The sequence below is a fragment of the Elgaria multicarinata genome, chromosome 15 (genome assembly GCF_023053635.1).
Source record: "Elgaria multicarinata webbii isolate HBS135686 ecotype San Diego chromosome 15, rElgMul1.1.pri, whole genome shotgun sequence".
NCBI classification, from domain to species: domain Eukaryota; kingdom Metazoa; phylum Chordata; class Lepidosauria; order Squamata; family Anguidae; genus Elgaria; species Elgaria multicarinata.
In genome coordinates, this window is record NC_086185.1 from 7,279,092 (window position 1) to 7,296,849 (window position 17,758).

The window sequence follows — 17,758 nt, forward strand, 5'->3', positions numbered from 1 at the left end:
GTTGGTGGCTGTCTTGAGTTGAACTGGCAGCTGCTTCCCCCTCCCCCGGGCACGTCCCCCTATTGCTGGTAAAAGACAGATATAGCCTTTTTTTAAAAAATCTTCTTGCTGTTTATTCAGCAACACTGCTGCTTTTAATTCCACCCCTCCTTTGTTTATTTATTTATTTATTCCATTTTATATGCATTACTGGCTTATCCTTGGCTCACTTCCTTATGCCCCCAGAAATGCCAGCTGCATGCCTTCCTGCCTTCCCTCCCTCCTCCCCTGCCCACCTCGCAGGGATGTTGTGTGTGTGTGGCTTTGACTCAGGGGAGAAGTCCTTCCTGCGCTCACTTGGAGTTTTGGAAGTTAAAGCCCCGCCAAAAAACAGGGGATGATGGGACTGCCTTGAGTCTCGGCGTGCGTATGTATCCCTGGATAAGCTTTCATGGTGGTGAGTTTGAGGGTTTTTTTTAACGTGCAAAATTGACGGAGCTATGGAAAGGGGTGTTGGATTTTCATAAATTCCCCAAAAATCAGGGGATGAAGGGACTGCCTTGAGTCTCGGCGTGCATATGTATCCCTGGATAAGCTTTCATGGTGGTGAGTTTGAGGGGTTTTTTTAACGTGCAAAATTGACGGAGCTATGGAAAGGGGTGTTGGATTTTCATAAATTCCCCAAAAATCAGGGGATGATGGGACTGCCTTGAGTCTCGGCGTGCGTATGTATCCCTGGATAAGCTTTCATGGTGGCGAGTTTGAGGTTTCTAACGTGCAAATTGACGGAGCTATGGAAAGGGGTGTGAATGGGGTGCCCGATTTTCAAAAATTCCCCAAAAATCAGGGGATGATGGGATTGCTTTGAAACTTGGTGTGCGTGTGTATACCCCCATGAGGTGTCATGGTGCCAAACGTGAGGTTTCTAACTTGAACAGAAAAAAAGTTGTATAATTTTTTAGCTTTCAGTGCAAGCCTATGGGGGGGAAAACGGAGCTCCGGATCCGGAGCTCCGAGCGGAGCGGAGCGGAAGTGGGCGGAGCGGGGGCGGGGCGGAGCGGCCCAATCCGGAAAATGGCGGATCTGCAAGTGAAGTGGAGCGGGGGGTCCGTGCACACCCCTAGAGTTTAACAATATCGGTACATCCATAGCTTCCGCCCTTCCAATGTTGAGCAGGGAAATCTGATCAGGGTGGGATTTTTTTACCTGAGTTGTTAGGAGAAGGAAGAAAAGGAAAGGAACCTGTCGTGCAAGCACTGAGTCATTACTGACTCTTGGAGGGACGCCAGCTTTCGCTGACGTTTTCTTGGCAGACTTTGTAGTGGGGTGGTTTGCCATTGCCTTCCCTGGCCATTATTACCTTTTCCCCAGCTAACTGGGTACTCATTTTACCGACCTCAGGAGGATGGAAGGCTGAGTCGACCCGAGCCGGCTGCCTGAAACTAGCTTCCGCTGGGATCAAACTCAGGCCACGGGGAGAGTTTCAGCTGCAGAAACTGCTGCTTTACTGCTCTGCGCCACACGAGGATTCTGTTGTTAGGAGAAATGACCATTTATTCCTATTCTTTGCTTTCTGTTCTCTAACAAAAAAATGAGAAAAATTATACTTCCCTTGTCAGACACTTTGCCAGCCAGTCAGTCATACCCTTTCTTGGGGTATTCCATTACATCTTCACCTTCCACTGTTACTGGTTTCCCTCCCGAACAGGCACCATTCCATGACCACTGGCCATGCTCAGTTCTCATTGAGCTGTCCCCCCTCTCCATTAGGATGTTTCCTTCCTAAAGTTCTTGTACATCTGCACAACTTGGGGTTCCTTCAGGGCTGTTGATACCCCGCTCTTGTGTGTGGATGTTGCAGTTTTGATTACAGAAGGAGCCACGCTCAGAGAACGATTTCATTATTAGTAAATAGGAGATAGATAACACGGATGAGTATGTTCATGAAATGCAAACCGTGCAGTGGGCAGCGATTAAATGAATACAAAATAATTACAGTGAGCACTTAATTAATTATTTGTCAGTGTTTCTATCTTATATTTATGGATTGGGACCTTAGCATGGGGGCATGGGAGCCATTTAAAATCTAGATTGAACTTACTCTAAAGTAAACATGGAGAGGGAGACATAGGGCATGTCTACACAAGGGCTTATCCCAGGGATTGACCCGGGATCATCCCTGTGTGTCCACATGATCCCTCCCTTTCCCCAGGATAACCGGGATGGCTTTAATCCTGACTTTTCCCACGGTCTCGGGAAACTGGGCAGCCATCCCAGTTTCGTCCCGGCTCCTCACAAGTAAACACGAGGAACTGGGAACCAGGCATGGGGCACAGAGCTCTTCAGGAGTTCCGTGCCCATTGGGGTGGGAGGGGGGAGCAGGAACTTTTTTTTTTTTTTAAAAAAAACACCTTACCTTTTCGATGGAGCGCTCATGCGCCCATCTTCAAAAAAAAAAAATCCAAAATGGCGGGCATGACGTCCTTCTTCCTCCCAGGACATCGCACGCCACGTGTGGAGGGGGAGGATCTTGCGATCACCACATCTCAAGATCCTCCCTTTGCCCTCCCTAGGTCTAGACATGCCCATAGCTACTAGGCAAGATCTACACTACTGTGGTATCGAAGTGCACTGACAACTGTCGGGACCCATGATACACTTACATCAAGCAGGATAGAACACTATGACAGCAGTATATGGCATATGTCATGGGCCCCGACAGTTGTCAGTGCACTTCAATACCACTATAAAGCAGCAGTGTAGATCCTGCCTCCATATTCTGCTTTCATACCACTTCGATAGTGCCTTATCCTGCTTGGTGTAGGTCTGGCCCTAGATACAGATTTAAAGTAATGTCTGTTTTGGAACTTACAAAAGAAGAAGAAGAAGAAGAAATTACAAAAAGACAAATGAAAGCAAAAGCATTGAAATAAGATCATGGTCAACACCACACTATAAGAGAGTATTATAAAAATACCTAGCTGAATTAAAAACAACCCCCATTTGCAGCCGCAGCAGCAGTAGTTTGTGATAATACATCCTAGATTTTCTCTTTTCTATTTCTTTTTTTGTTTATTTAAAACATTTTGTCTTTCCTCCAAAAGGGCTCACAGCAACTAAAAACCTCACATTAAAAACAATAAAATAAAATTAGCAATATCAAATGAAAAATCTGCAAAGCTTAACCTGTAATGTGAGAGAAAACCATTCTCTCTATTCAAGCCCAACCTCACAGAAACAAACCTCTTGATGAATTCTTTCATTTTGGAGTTTCCGTTGGAAATGTGTTTGTTGACATTAAAAATGCTCAGGTCAGCAGTAGAGTGACCACAGACAGTGAAATGTTATCCCAGTAATCTCTGCACGTTGCTGATTCTCATGTCAGATTTCGATCCATTCTTTTGCGTAGTGGAAATTGACCCGATGGTCTTAATTCAAAAGCAGAAGGGAATTGCTGGCAGGTGGTAGCATGCACCACATCGGATTTCACTTCATAACATCATGCATCTTGACCTCATGATCACCCTCCCCAAACAAATATGTTTTGTCCAGTCATTACGTAAGTTCCACCATTTCCACCTGCATTAAAAACACTGGCATTTATGCTGTTTGTAAAAGTGCAGGAGATTTCACATTCTTCACCAGCCTATTCCTATGAGAGTTATTGACAAAATGTAAACTTTGCTGCTCTACAAATTTGCATAGCGGCATTAACGCCTATGCAGACTTCTGTCTCATGAGGTTTGCTTCCGCTCGCTGCCTGGCAATGTTCGAAATATTAATTAGGAGGGAAGAGGGAGGCCCTTTCTGTCAACAGTTTGAGAACATTTTGAGATGCCCTCTGGCGAGTGAGGCTGAAGGAATGTTGTTTTCCATTTTCTACAGTTATTTTCATCTCCCTCCGTCCATATTTCAAAATACATCAGTGCTGGGTGAAGTTTGTAATAAATGAAAATTGGTAAGAACTTCCAGGAATCTGTCCTGTCATTTTAGATAAATACATTTAAAGTCCAAATTAGAGAGAGAGATTAAACATGTCTTCACCTCTCTCTCTCTCTCTCTCTCATACTTGTGTGTGTGTTTATTTTTTTTCTGGATCAGCAGGGCTGTTAGGACAGGACTTAGATTCATCTAACATTTGCATACACTAATTTATATGTATAGATAAAAAAATTAGATATAAATACTATCATACAGTATCCTGGCCAAATGGTAATGATTGATAGTGATCTCCTTCTGCTCTCCCTTCCAAAAGCTCTTTATCTTTAAGACAGATTTGGATCGGATACTCCTTCAAACAGAAGGCAGCCCTTTAAATAGAAGTCCTTCAGATAGAGAACTGTCTTCTGTAGGTTGGACATGTGTCCTCTTTTACAGAGAACTGTTCTCTCTTTGAAGTCTGTCAGAGGACTGTCCTCTGTCTTGAAGGCGTCTTCTGTCTGATAGCTTGTCCAGTCCTTGTTCGATTTAAAGAGAGACCTGTTCAGACAACATACTAAGACACCGTGGCTAAGCATTTGGAGTGAAAGATTATGGCTTAGCATGTCAGGTGAACCATTCCTAACCATGGTGGCTACATAACCACCGTTTAAACCTGCTCACTAACCAGTTGCTGCAAAGGGGTTAGCGGCCTAACCATGGCATAGCCTGTTGTCTGAACAGGCCCAGAAAAACCATTAGAAGGAAGCGCTGGGTCTTAAAGTTGCCCATCAACAGCACTTGGACAGTAGACCGAGCAGAGAGACACAGTGTCTACACTAGAGTGAGATTATTGTATTTCTATTTAAACTATAATAATTATTTAAAAATTTGCACCTCACTTTATTCATAGATATAGATTGGTGATTCATAAGGGCATTCATGTGGGATAATGTGAGACACACACGTGAATGTAAATGTGGGATGTGAATGTGGTTGCATGTGCACATGAGCAATGTGTGCGTGTTTCTATGGGTATACGTAAGTGGGTTGGACACCGGGGAGGTGCCATAGCTCAGTTGTGGAGCATCTGCTTTGAATGCAGAAGGTCCCAGGTTTGATCTCTGGCATCCCCAGGGAGGGCAGGGAAGCCTCCTGCATGAAACCCTGGAGAGCTGCTGCCAGTCAGTGTTGACAGTACTGGCTAGATGGACCAAGGTTCTGACTTAGTATAAGGCAGCTTCGTGTGTCCCTATGTTCCAATGCGCCAGCCCTGTGCATGTCTGTTTATGCATGGGGACCCCATTCCTTCCTTTGTCCTCATCTTCCATCCTTCACTGCTCCTTGGAGGTGGGCCCAGAGGGCATTGAGAAGATGGGTGGTAGGGACCGCAAAGTCCGCACTCCACCATTTACTGCATATGTAACAGCATCTTCTCCGACTCACTGGTGCTGTAGAATTGATGCAGAATGACACCTTGACCCCATTAATATCGGAGGGGCTTCCAGCTTCAATAGGGTTGGTGTGTCACCTATAAAGAAATCATCGACAACTCAAGGAACCTTAATAGCATCTCACAGGGGAAGGCAAAGGATGAGGGGGAGGGTTGGCAGAAAAATATGAAGCTGAACAGCTCATGCAGCGCCCCAGTCATCATCATCAATAAATAAAACTTATTTTCATGGTGTCAGCCTAACAACAAAGGCCTTTCCAGGAGTCTTCAAATCAGCCATGTGGAATAAGCCAATGGAATGTCAAACCAGACGACAATGGAGCAGATAAATGTTCCGGAAAGACTGTGATTTGAGTTATTTGTTACCAGTTAAACAGGAACCATAATTAATACTTATGTATGGCAACCCCTTTTTATATACAATCATCTGAGATACAGTTAGTAAGTAAGGATGCTAAAAAGAGAAATCAATTCTGGTGCTTGATGAACGTATTAAAAACTATTTTTTCTTAAAATCCAAAAATGCTCTGCTCAACGTTTCAGACGTATCGTCCTTCGTCAGGAGCTATAATAAAATATACAGTTCTTTTAAAAAATAACAAAACAGGAACAACACCCATGCATTAATGAAACATTTCATGTAGAAACCTCAGCTACTCCTATCTACAGATTTTGTAGTTGCCACAAGTCGTGGAGACTAAAGGTTTTTCTAGGAACACTTTTGTCCTTATCCCTCCCCAGGATTACAAAATATAGTTTGCTGACCCTAGTCCACACATTTTTCACTTCAAAAATCTAAGCTTTTCTAACTTATTATTATTATTATTATTATTATTATTATTTATTTATCACCTCCCTGTTGATGACTTATTTCTGATTATATGCAATCACTATCTTCCCCTACTGATACCTTGCCATAGATATTTTACTTTCCCCTGGCAATGCCTCACATAGAATATAAACTATTATAGTCATTGCATCACTACACACCCCAGTAATGTGTACATAAAAATACAAATAGACAAATAGAAATACGAAGCCAAAACGTGTTCTCTCTAACCTGGAAACAGTTGCTGTGCTAGCAGGAGCTACTGTGTCTCACTGGTTTTCTCACCCGCAGCTATGGCGTTGTAATTTTTGGCGTTGCGTGTCGAAACTAAAAGCTATGCAGGCAATCTGGGCCATGTGTCTCTTATCATGCCTAATTGACTGAGCCACTTCTTATCTCTTAAAGAGCCTTCCTAAGTCAAAATGTTGACTCCCCTTGTTCTCTGTGGCATTGGTTCTTTTCCTTACTACAACCTATATACTGCTTATCACTTGGCCACTATAAACATTCCATTCCATCGATTCATTAAGCCCTCCTGGGATTAAGGATTTCAAGTGTAAAATCCAAAATGCTTCCCTCCTACTCAATGTCCTCTCATTCCCTCTCACCTTCTCGATTGCCCAGAATGTCAGGGAATCAACTGGGTGTTTCTTTTCCAGGAAGTGTTTGACTAAGGGTGCCCCTACCTTACTTTGTCTCAAATTATATAAGAGTTCCCCTACTCTGGTTTTGAGGGCTCTTGATGTTTTTCCAACATAGATCTTATGGCAGGGGCACGAGATGGCATACACCACCCCTGTCGAATTGCAGGTCATGAAATCTCTGGTGGTTATTATCTTGTTGTTACCGATGTTCTTAAAAGACAAAGTCTTCTTGGTGTGTTTACAATACACGCCCAGAATCATTCATAACTAGGGATCTCCGTCATTTGTAAATCCAGCCCTTTTTGGGTCCATTTGATTTCTCCTGACCACCCAAATCCACCAGCTGGCCCAATTCATTGCACATCAAATAGGCCCACCACATGGGGAAGCAAGCCAAAATCGAGGGATTCCTTCTGTCATCCCTTTGCATAATCAACCCCCCCCCCTCTGTGTATGTGTGTGTGTGTGTCTAACCCCACAGATAAAAGATCACATCATCTTAGAGTGGTTCTCCTTCAGAATATGGGCTTAATTACATGTAATGCTAACGACATGGTTACCTTGATTTGATTTTGATTTTAATATAGACCAGGTGCAGAATGTGATGATAGTCACTGGCACTGAAGAACACAGAGAGGGGGTGTTCCAGCCTTCCCTGACCAGCTACCTCAGCAAAAATTCCATCTCCCGGGGCCCACACAGCAATTACGCTTAGGAGAAAACATCTTATAGGCACCAATGGGAGTATGCTCAAAGGTTACACACCCGTTCTCTATGCTAACTGGTTGTCAGCTTAAGAGTGTTGCAATTTATTTCCGAGTACCAGTTCGAAAATTTTGCCATCTGCTCCATTCGGAGAGCCCTCACTGGTTTCATGTCCCAGGGCTACGCAGACCCTTCTGAAGTGCTGATAATTTGAGAGCGGTTAAACAAACCAAATTGTGCGGTGGGGGCATACAGCGGTTAGAGATGCTAATGAAATGTGAACCATTCTGCTGGGAGTATTTGTTTGTTTTTAAGGAGCAGGTATAGAAGGAGAGTCTTGTAAGATTTTCCTTCCATCAGAGCGTGTAAGGCTCTCTCAGCTATATGTGGATCTAAAGCATTATTAGAAAGGAGGAGGAGGCTTTAAATACTGGAAATTAAATAGTCTGTAGTTGATGATGGTGTTTATTACATTTTTTTTAAATGACAGTGGCAAGACTTCAGGCGGGCTCTGGCATCCCTTATTTTATTTATTTATTTATTTTAATTTATTGCATTTTTATACCGCCCAATAGCTGAAGCTCTCTGGGCGGTTCACAAAAATTAAGTAGGAGCAAACTCAGGGGTAGCAAGTGTCATTTCACACTTAATTCTCAAACTGAATTTGGGAGGGGGGAGGGGGGAATACCAAGAACACAAGGGGGACTCAGGATGGGGGAGCTGTTCCTTCTGAAAAGGAAACCCTGAGATTGAGAAGTGAGTGCAAGGAGCTAGTTTTTTGCATGGTGCAGGCCACAACACGGAGAACCTCTTGAGCTGTGGACAAAACAGGCCATCTTGGTTCTTCTTTGACACCAGCTTCTCAATGACAATGCAAAGCCATTTTAGAAACTCCCTCTGGTTTCAAAACCCCCTTAGATTTCTTCTAGTCAGTTCTGCAGCTTGCAAAATAAATGCTCTTTACAGCTGTTAATCTCGCTGTCTGCTCTCTCTCCTTCTCCTGCTTTCCCTGGTCTCTTAGCAACCTTCTCTTACCCACCTAAACTGTAAATCCACAGTGAAAGAGCCTAAAAGCTGAGCTATGTGTTGTATGAAGGGCAGCGCTGCCGTCAAAACCCGGATTCTTGGGACGCTCTCTCCACCCCTGTGGTTAGGGAGAGGCTGTAGCCCAGCAGTAAGTCACATTCTTTGCATGGAGAAAGTTGCAGGTAAATCCCCGGCATCTCCAAGGAAAGGAATTTGGGAAGGATCTTTGCAGAGCCCTTCCCAAGGTCTCCTGAGACCTGCAGAGCCAATGTAAGTCGAGACACGTGAATCAGCAAACTCTTAGCTGGATTCACTCCAAATTCCATCTCAAGCGTCGTTCGGACTCCTGTCTCTATTAGATTGCAAGCTTTGCCTTTTTCCCCCTTTTCACACACACGAAAAAACTGTGCATATTTCCCCCCCAAAGGTATTTATTTATTTATTTGTTTGTTTGTTTATTACATTTATATACCACCCCATAGCCGAAGGTCTCTGGGCAGTTTACAAAAGTTAAAAACAATTAACATTAAAAACAAATATACAAAAATGTAAAAGCATAAAAATAGCAATATCCATTTAAAACAGCTATTCTGGGGTCAGTTAAAACTCAGCGTATGTTGTTAACTGCCTGGGAGAAGAGAAAAGTCTTAACCTGGTGCCGAAAAGATAACAATCTCGCCTTGTCGGGGAGATCGATCCATAATTGGGGGGCCACCACTGAAAAGGCCCTCTCCCTTGTTGCTATCCTACGAGCTTCCCTCGGAGTAGGCACTCAGAGGAGGACCTTAAATGTTGAGCGCAGCGTATGGGTAGGTTCATGTTGGGAGAGGCGTTCCGTCAGGTATTGTGGTCCCAAGCCATGTAAGGCTTTATAGCTCAAAACCAGCACCTTGAATTGGGCTTGGGAACATATAGGCAACCAATGCAAGCGGGCCAGAATCAGTCTTTTATGTTCGAACCTTCTGGTTCCAGTTATCAATCTGGCCGCTGCATTTTGCACAAGCTGCAGCTTCCAAACCATCTTCAAAGGCAGCCCCACGTAAAGCATATTGCAGTAATCTAATTTGGAGGTCACCAGAGCGTGGACAACTGAAGCTAGGTTATCCCTGTCCAGATAGGGGCATAGCTGGGCCACCAACCGAAGCTGGTAGAAGGCACTCCGTGCCCTGAGGCCACCTGAGCCCCAAGTGACAGAGATGGTTCTAGGAGAACCCCCAATCTATGAGCCTGCTCCTTCAGGGGGAGTGCAACCCCGTCCAGACCCCAAGGGTGTGCATTTTTGACCCAATGGTGCATTTTCTCTCTCACTGATGAAAGCGTATTTGTGTGCCATTTTCAAAGGTGTGCTTTATTTCCCATGCACATTTTGCAAATGAATGCTTGCTGTCAAACACTGACCAGAAATGCCTCAAACAATTATAAGAATGACACAAAACTGAAAGAACTTCTGATGATATCATTCTTTTTCCCATTACAGTTGCGTAAGTTGTTGCATACATTTCCTTTAAAAAGAAAGAAAGCAGGCTAGAAGCAAGGAACAAATCTGCCATTCAAAGCATTTACAAGCTTATGTTCCAAAGAGCACAGCAGCCATGATATATTCCCAGCTATCAGAAGTTCAGACTTTGTCATAGAAGGGCCTTTATTGGGTGTGCTGGATCTAGAATGTGGAGAAACATCAGACAATGTCGAAGCTTCTAAGTCCAAGTTTCCCATCAAATCTTTGGCACATGTTGGTTGACCTTTTGCATCCATTTTTGTTGACTGCTGTTGCCTTGACAATCAGCCTGAAAGAAAAATGAGTTGTAAATATGCCAGGACAGCTGGAAACGCTTATGTCTGATGGTCATTCATATCTCCTGGGCTAGTCAACTGCCCTTTCAAAATGAACGTGTACACACTCTCCCCTTCCACTCCCCACAGGGATGGCTTACGGAACTGAACTATGGGGAAAGTCTTCTTCCGGACACAGGGATTGGAGACAGGCACCCACCCACCCTCCAGGGTCAACAGTCAAATTAGCCTCACAAGCTGTTTTCATAGAATCATAGAATTGTAGACTTGGAAGGGGCCTCTAAGGCCATCGAGTCCAACCCCCTGCTCAATGCAGGAATCCACCTCAAAGCACCCCTCACAGATGGTTGTCCAACTGCCTCTTGAAGGCCTCTAGGGTGGGAGAGCCTAGGTAACTGGTTCCATTGTCATACTGCTCTAACAGTCAGGAAATTTTTCCTGATGTCCAGCCAGAATCTGGCTTCCTGTAACTTGAGCCCATTATTCCATGTCCTGCACTCTGGGAGGATCGAGAAGAGATCCTGCCCCTCCTCTGTGTGACAACCTTTCAAGTATTTGAAGAGTGCTATCGTGTCTCACCTCAATCTGTGAAATTGGGTAAAGTTGCATGAACATCTGAAGTGAATGGATTCTTTCCCAATCCCTGTTATTAGGGTTCTGAGATGGATATAGTGGTATATTTTGAAGTGTAGATGCTGATCATAACAATCCCCATAGCCCCAAGGAGAGTCCAAAAATTCAGGCAGTGCTGATTCATATCAACAAAGCTGTTCTAGCAGTTTTATCTCCACCTGAGCTGATCTTTTCTAAAAGTAAATGAGTCTTACTTGACCAATCAAGACCAGGCCATCCAGAAATACTTGGCATTACAACATGAATTTTCCTGAGAATGTTTGTTTGTTTAAATGTCAATGTTCGGGATGAACCAAACTTAAGACTGCAAAAATTCTCAGCATTCAAGATGAATCAAACTTAAGACTGGAGAAAGGAGAGAGACCAAAATTGACAGATCTGTCTGTAATTATGGACAGACAGATCTGTCAATTTTGGCTGGACATCAGGAAAAACTTCCTGACTGTTAGAGCAGTACAACAATGGAACCAATGACCTAGGGAGGTTGTGGGCTCTCCCACACTAGAGGCTTTCAAGAGGCAGCTGGACAACCGTCTGTCAGGGATGCTTTAGGGTGGATTCCTGCATTGAGCAGTGGGTTGGACTAGATGGCCTTATAGGCCCCTTCCAATTCTACTATTCTATGATTCTATGAAAACAACTTGAGAGACAATCCAACCAGCTTACTTTGAAGGAAAATTAATCAGTGTGGGCACAATCATCATCATCATCATCTTCTATATTTATTTATTTATTTCTTACCCACCTCTCCCTCTGGATCTTCTTCTTCTTCTTCTTCTTCTCTCTCTCTCTCTCTCTCTCTGTCTTTCTTCAGGCTCATTTCAGATAAAATAAAAATGATCGGATTTATTTCCACAGATGGTGCTAACGTTTTTATGGCCAATTGAGAGGAGAAATGAGCATCCCTGTGAGTTCTATAGAAGGGCTCTCTCTTGCCAAGTGAAGGAAGAAACGGTTTGCTCTTTACGAGCACCATTGTGGGTGATAAAAGTTTAACAGGAGTGTTCAATACTTCTGGGGAGGAGAAAAGGCAGTAGTAGTATTTATTACTTCTGAAAGGGCATATATCTTCTCCTTTTAACGAACATCAGCAAAGTCAATTACTCTCCGATTTAGGAGAGAGTTATGAACGCACCAAAAGAAAATTCAGCACGTGAATTTCATTGTATCTCAAAGAGAATAATTCAATTAGAGTTTACACGGATGGAGGTGATACGTCTTGCAGCTCTGCTTCTCTGGCAGCATAACGCTATGCATGACTACTCAGGTGTAGATGGCTTACTGCCAAGCAAGTCTGTATGGGATTGCAGCCGTATTGTGTATGTCACAAGGTTCCCAATCCCTTGAGGGTCAGACATTGAGACTTGGAGGCGGAGCCTAGGGCTGTCAGAGGAATCTGGTTGGGCAAGAAAGCTTGCTGAGCTTCCATCAGCATGCCCCCTACCCTAATTTTCTCTTGGCTTGACTTGATCAGATTTTATGTCGCCACCACTGTACAATGCTGCCTCTCTCCCAGGGGAACTCCAGGCTGGACTTGGCACCAGCAGGGAGAGAGGGAGGCTTGCACAGCATCAGCAATCGCAGTGGCAGTGGCAGCGTGGTACAACCCACCCTCGCTGCTGCCACCCTGGTTCAACCCACCATCTCTCCCTGCAGGTGCCAACTCCAGTCCCCAAAGGGCCAGATTTACCCACATCGGACATCCCTAGTGGAGCCAAGGTGCTAAGAGGTGGAGGGCCCTAGGTTAGGGGGTGGAGCCTATGAGTTGAGGGCACATTGTTATGATGCTTCCGGATTAAGGGTGAATGTGGGAGGGAGCTATGAACGAAAGCGCTCTCAAATCAAGCATTTGAGAGAACTTTGTCCCCTTCATTCCTTCCCCTGAGAGATAAATTTGCCCCATGGAAGCTATGAAATGGAGGCTGGAATGTAATGTCCAAAAGATTGACACCAGCAATCCTAAGCAAGATGCTGGAATGCATCTAGCAGAGTCTTTTCTTCCAGGTGTGTGTGTGTGTGTGTGTGTGTGTGTGTGTGTGTGTGTGAGTCTGTGTCCAAGAGACCCCCTCTCTGAGTGAGTCTACCTTCTACTCCTTGCCAACACTTCCTTGTTCGACATGCAAAGAGAGGCAGTGAGCAAGTAGGCTGTGGCATTTACTGCTGCTGCTTCTCACCAGCATCATGGTCTGGGCCAGAACAAGAGGCCGTTGCAACAAGCAGGTTGCAATGGTGAAGAGGAAGAGCAACTTCAGGGGGCTCTAGTCAGTGGGACCCTGCCAAGAAGTGCCACCTCGCCAGCTGCTGAGGGGTGTACCCTCGCCAGGTTCTGAGGACTGTACCCCCGCCAGGTTCTGAGGAGTGTACCCTCGCCAGGTGATGAGGGGTATACCCTCGCCAGGTTCTGAGGAGTGTACCCTCGCCAGGTGATGAGGGGTGTACCCTCGCCAGGTTCTGAGGAGTGTACCCTCGCCAGGTGATGAGGGGTGTACCCTCGCCAGGTGATGAGGAGTGTACCCTCGCCGGGTGATGAGGGGTGTACCCTCGCCAGGTTCTGAGGACTCTACCCTCGCCAGGTGCTGAGGGGTGTACCCCCACCAGGTTCTGAGGACTGTACCCTCGCCAGGTTCTGAGGGGTGTACCCTCGCCAGGTTCTGAGGGGTGTACCCTCGCCAGGTTCTGAGGAGTGTACCCTCGCCAGGTGATGAGGGGTGTACCCTCGCCAGGTTCTGAGGAGTGTACCCTCGCCAGGTGATGAGGAGTGTACCCTCGCCAGGTTCTGAGGAGTGTACCCTCGCCAGGTGATGAGGAGTGTACCCTCGCCAGGTTCTGAGGAGTGTACCCTCGCCAGGTGATGAGGGGTATACCCTCGCCAGGTTCTGAGGAGTGTACCCCCACCAGGTTCTGAGGAGTGTACCCTCGCCAGGTGATGAGGGGTATACCCTCGCCAGGTTCTGAGGAGTGTACCCTCGCCAGGTGATGAGGGGTGTACCCTCGCCAGGTGATGAGGAGTGTACCCTTGCCGGGTGATGAGGGGTGTACCCTCGCCAGGTGATGAGGACTCTACCCTCGCCAGGTGCTGAGGGGTGTACCCCCACCAGGTTCTCAGGACTGTACCCTCGCCAGGTTCTGAGGGGTGTACCCTCGCCAGGTGATGAGGGGTATACCCTCGCCAGGTTCTGAGGAGTGTACCCCTGCCAGGTTCTGAGGAGTGTACCCTTGCCAGGTGATGAGGGGTATACCCTCGCCAGGTTCTGAGGAGTGTACCCTCGCCAGGTGCTGAGGGGTGTACCCTCGCCAGGTTCTGAGGACTCTACCCTCGCCAGGTGCTGAGGGGTGTACCCCCACCAGGTTCTGAGGACTGTACCCTCGCCAGGTTCTGAGGGGTGTACCCTCGCCAGGTTCTGAGGAGTGTACCCTCGCCAGGTTCTGAGGGGTGTACCCTCGCCAGGTTCTGAGGAGTGTACCCTCGCCAGGTGATGAGGGGTGTACCCTCGCCAGGTTCTGAGGAGTGTACCCTCGCCAGGTGATGAGGAGTGTACCCTCGCCAGGTTCTGAGGAGTGTACCCTCGCCAGGTGATGAGGAGTGTACCCTCGCCAGGTTCTGAGGGGTGTACCCTCGCCAGGTGATGAGGGGTATACCCTCGCCAGGTTCTGAGGAGTGTACCCCCGCCAGGTTCTGAGGAGTGTACCCTCGCCAGGTGATGAGGGGTATACCCTCGCCAGGTTCTGAGGAGTGTACCCTCGCCAGGTGATGAGGGGTGTACCCTCGCCAGGTTCTGAGGAGTGTACCCTCGCCAGGTGATGAGGGGTGTACCCTCGCCAGGTGATGAGGAGTGTACCCTCGCCAGATTCTGAGGAGTGTACCCTCACCAGGTGATGAGGGGTGTACCCTCGCCCGGTTCTGAGGACTGTACCCTCGCCCGGTTCTGAGGACTGTACCCTCGCCCGGTTCTGAGGAGTGTACCCTCACCAGGTGATGAGGGGTGTACCCTCGCCAGGTTCTGAGGAGTGTACTCTCGCCAGGTTCTGAGGAGTGTACCCTCGCCAGGTGCTGAGGGGTGTACCCTTCCCAGGTGCTGATGAGTGTATCCTTGCCAGGTTCCCAACCAAGCCTGCTCTTGCCACCATCCCTGTTCCCTGTGAATGTCCAACAACAAGAAACACATATCAAGGCAGCATTTCCACTGCATTATTCAGGAATGTAAGCATCTAAATATTTTGACTGCCAGATGTATTCTTGGACTGCACTGCTTCTAGTCTGCTCTTTAAAAAAACAAACTTATGCAACTGTCATGGAAAATAAAGGAGACCTCGTCACCATTCTGTTCTGCTGTCTCAGTGCCACGCTCATGTTTGTTTTGGGCCTTTCTGATCACAGAACCTTAACCACATCCACATGGAAGGCAGTCTGCAATATTGACCTCTTGGACTCTCTGGCTCAACGTGATGAGAGACTCTAGGCGGGTGTTCTCATTCAGAGGGTGGCTCAGCACTGTTATTCTGGCAAAGGGATGCCAATAAGGGTCACAGTCACGTTGAACTGGTCAAATTTGAGCATGCCTGATTGATGATTGTTTTGGCTTCCCAAATCAAGTTCCCAAAAGACAAAGACACCCAACCGTCCCCACTTGGAATCTTTGGGCCATGCGTTCAGGAACTAAAGCTGCAAGGCATTTCAAATGGAAAGGAAGTTGGGAAAAGAGCAATGCCAGTGGTCTAGAGATAATCAGAATAGGGGTGTGCACTGCCTCAGTCTCGATTCCTGAATCCGAATTGGGACTGGATTGGGCAGCCTCAGGCCAAAGCAGCCAAAGTACTTTGGGTTGCTTTGGCCTGATGGTAAACTGCTCACCCATGGGACTTACCTGACCCTTCTGCTCCCTCAGGTGAGTTGTCTGTCCTCCTGGAGAGCTGCCATCTTTAAGGAAGATAGCAGCTCTGGTCTGCCATAGATCTCTTCTGTTCCAAACTACCGTGGGTGGGTGGGCAAGGCACAGTGGCTCACTGGGTTGGGGGGGTGAGAAGGAGGGGAGCCCTATGGACTCCCAGTCAGTTTCATGTCCAGCTTTCACAAGTGACCGAGGGGACCCAGGAAACCACAACAACCAATCTGCTTTGGATTTGGATCTGGATCTGAATCTGAAGTGGCCCAGAGCAGTTCTGAGGTGCCCTGAACCAAATCAGGGTGGACTCAGAAGTTCTGAATCAGCCTCCAAGGCAAATCGAGTGTGTGGGGGTGGGAGGCATGGCTGTCTGTGCACAGCCCTAAGTCAGAATTCTGTACTCTTTCCATGGTGGGTTTGGGATGCTTTCTGTTACACAGAAATTAAAAGCACATTGAAATTTTAGGCCCCACACTCTGATTCTAAATGCCTTCCCCAACAATCCAAAATGCAAGTGCTCTCCAGTGCACATACAACTCCTGGACAAATGGCTTCCATGTTCACTTCAGTTGAGGAGGCTGTTCAATGTGTGCATGTTGCAACGTGCAGAACTGTCCCTGCATGAAAGTGCATGGGGAGGCCATTCTGTGCACTAGATGCATGAGTATATTGCCTGGAGCCATTACTGTTGACCCATTGACTTAATTCTGGGAATACTGCCAGGGGGCTTCCCATTTATAGTGGGGCTTGCTTTGAGCAAGTGGGTGAGGAAACACTGGTCCATTTGGGGCACAATCCTGTGCATGTTCAAGCGGGTGGGGGGAGCATTCCCCATCAGAGTGGGAATTGTAGAACTTCTTTTCTATCTAAATATGCATAGGTTTGCACCCTTAACTCTTTAATGCTGAACCACCTTTGGCAACTGTTTCTTTTTAATTAATGCTCTGCAGGAATTGATGTCTCTTATCTGAGCAAAGTTCAAGGAGGCCAGTGTCTTGTAACCAGGAAGCCATTCACGAAATCTGCAAAATGGTGACCGTAATGGCCTCTCTCTGTGTGTTTTATTCTGAAAGGAGCTCTGCGAAGATCCTCACTTGTTTGTAAATGGAATCAGCTCCCATGACTTGCATCAAGGACAACTGGGGAACTGTTGGTTCGTGGCTGCCTGTTCTTGCCTGGCTCTTCGGAAGAAGCTCTGGCAAAAGGTACTCTACTATTGCGAAATGAACACATGATCATTGCAATTCAGACATGGAGTTGATGACACTACAGCTGAGTGCTGTGGAAACAGGTTTGCTTTTAGTCCGGAACAAACCTGAATCCCATGTGACCTAGCATCTCAAGTTCTTTTGATCCTGGAAGAGAAACAAAGGCTGTTTCCATGAATGACATTCAGTTGTACCCAAATCAATATGAGTTTTACTTAAAGTAGACCCATTAAAATGAATGGGGCCTAAGTTAGAGTAATAATGGATGCAACCCATTGGATACAACCTCCTGTAAGTCAGCCTTCCTTAACCTGATGCCCTTTAGATGTGTTGGATAGGGTGACCACATGGAAAGGAGGACAGGTCTCCTGTATCTTTAACAGTTGTAGAGAAAAGGAAATTTCAGCAGGTGTCATTTGAGGATGAGTTGAAGTTAAGACTGTGGGGAAAATGAGGAAATGAGACAATTGACAGATATGTTCATCCCTAGATTCAAGTCTTTCTGGCTTTTTCAGCAAAACTCAGATCAATTTTCTTAATCTGAGGAGAGCTTTGGAGAACCTGCCAAAGCTCTCCTCAAAGCTCTGACTGTGGTATTTGAATATAAGGTTTATTTGCTTCATTTAAGAAAACAACTGAGGCCTTAGCTAGACCTACCTGAAAGCCCGGAAGAGGAGGGGAGACCT

General features: G+C 46.4%; 1 protein-coding gene across 2 annotated transcripts in view; it reads left to right on the forward strand.

The window, feature by feature from the left end:
* CAPN6 (calpain 6) overlaps positions 1-17,758 on the forward strand; it is a 325,901-nt gene that overhangs the window by 277,814 nt on the left and 30,329 nt on the right. Inside the window, exon 3 of one of the 2 annotated variants that reach the window (XM_063141866.1) lies at positions 16,938-17,069. The exons of the other annotated variant lie outside the window; for it this stretch is intronic. Within the exon in view, the coding sequence (XP_062997936.1) occupies positions 16,938-17,069 (132 nt within the window). The remainder of the gene's footprint in view (positions 1-16,937; positions 17,070-17,758) is intronic. 2 annotated transcript variants of the gene reach the window in all.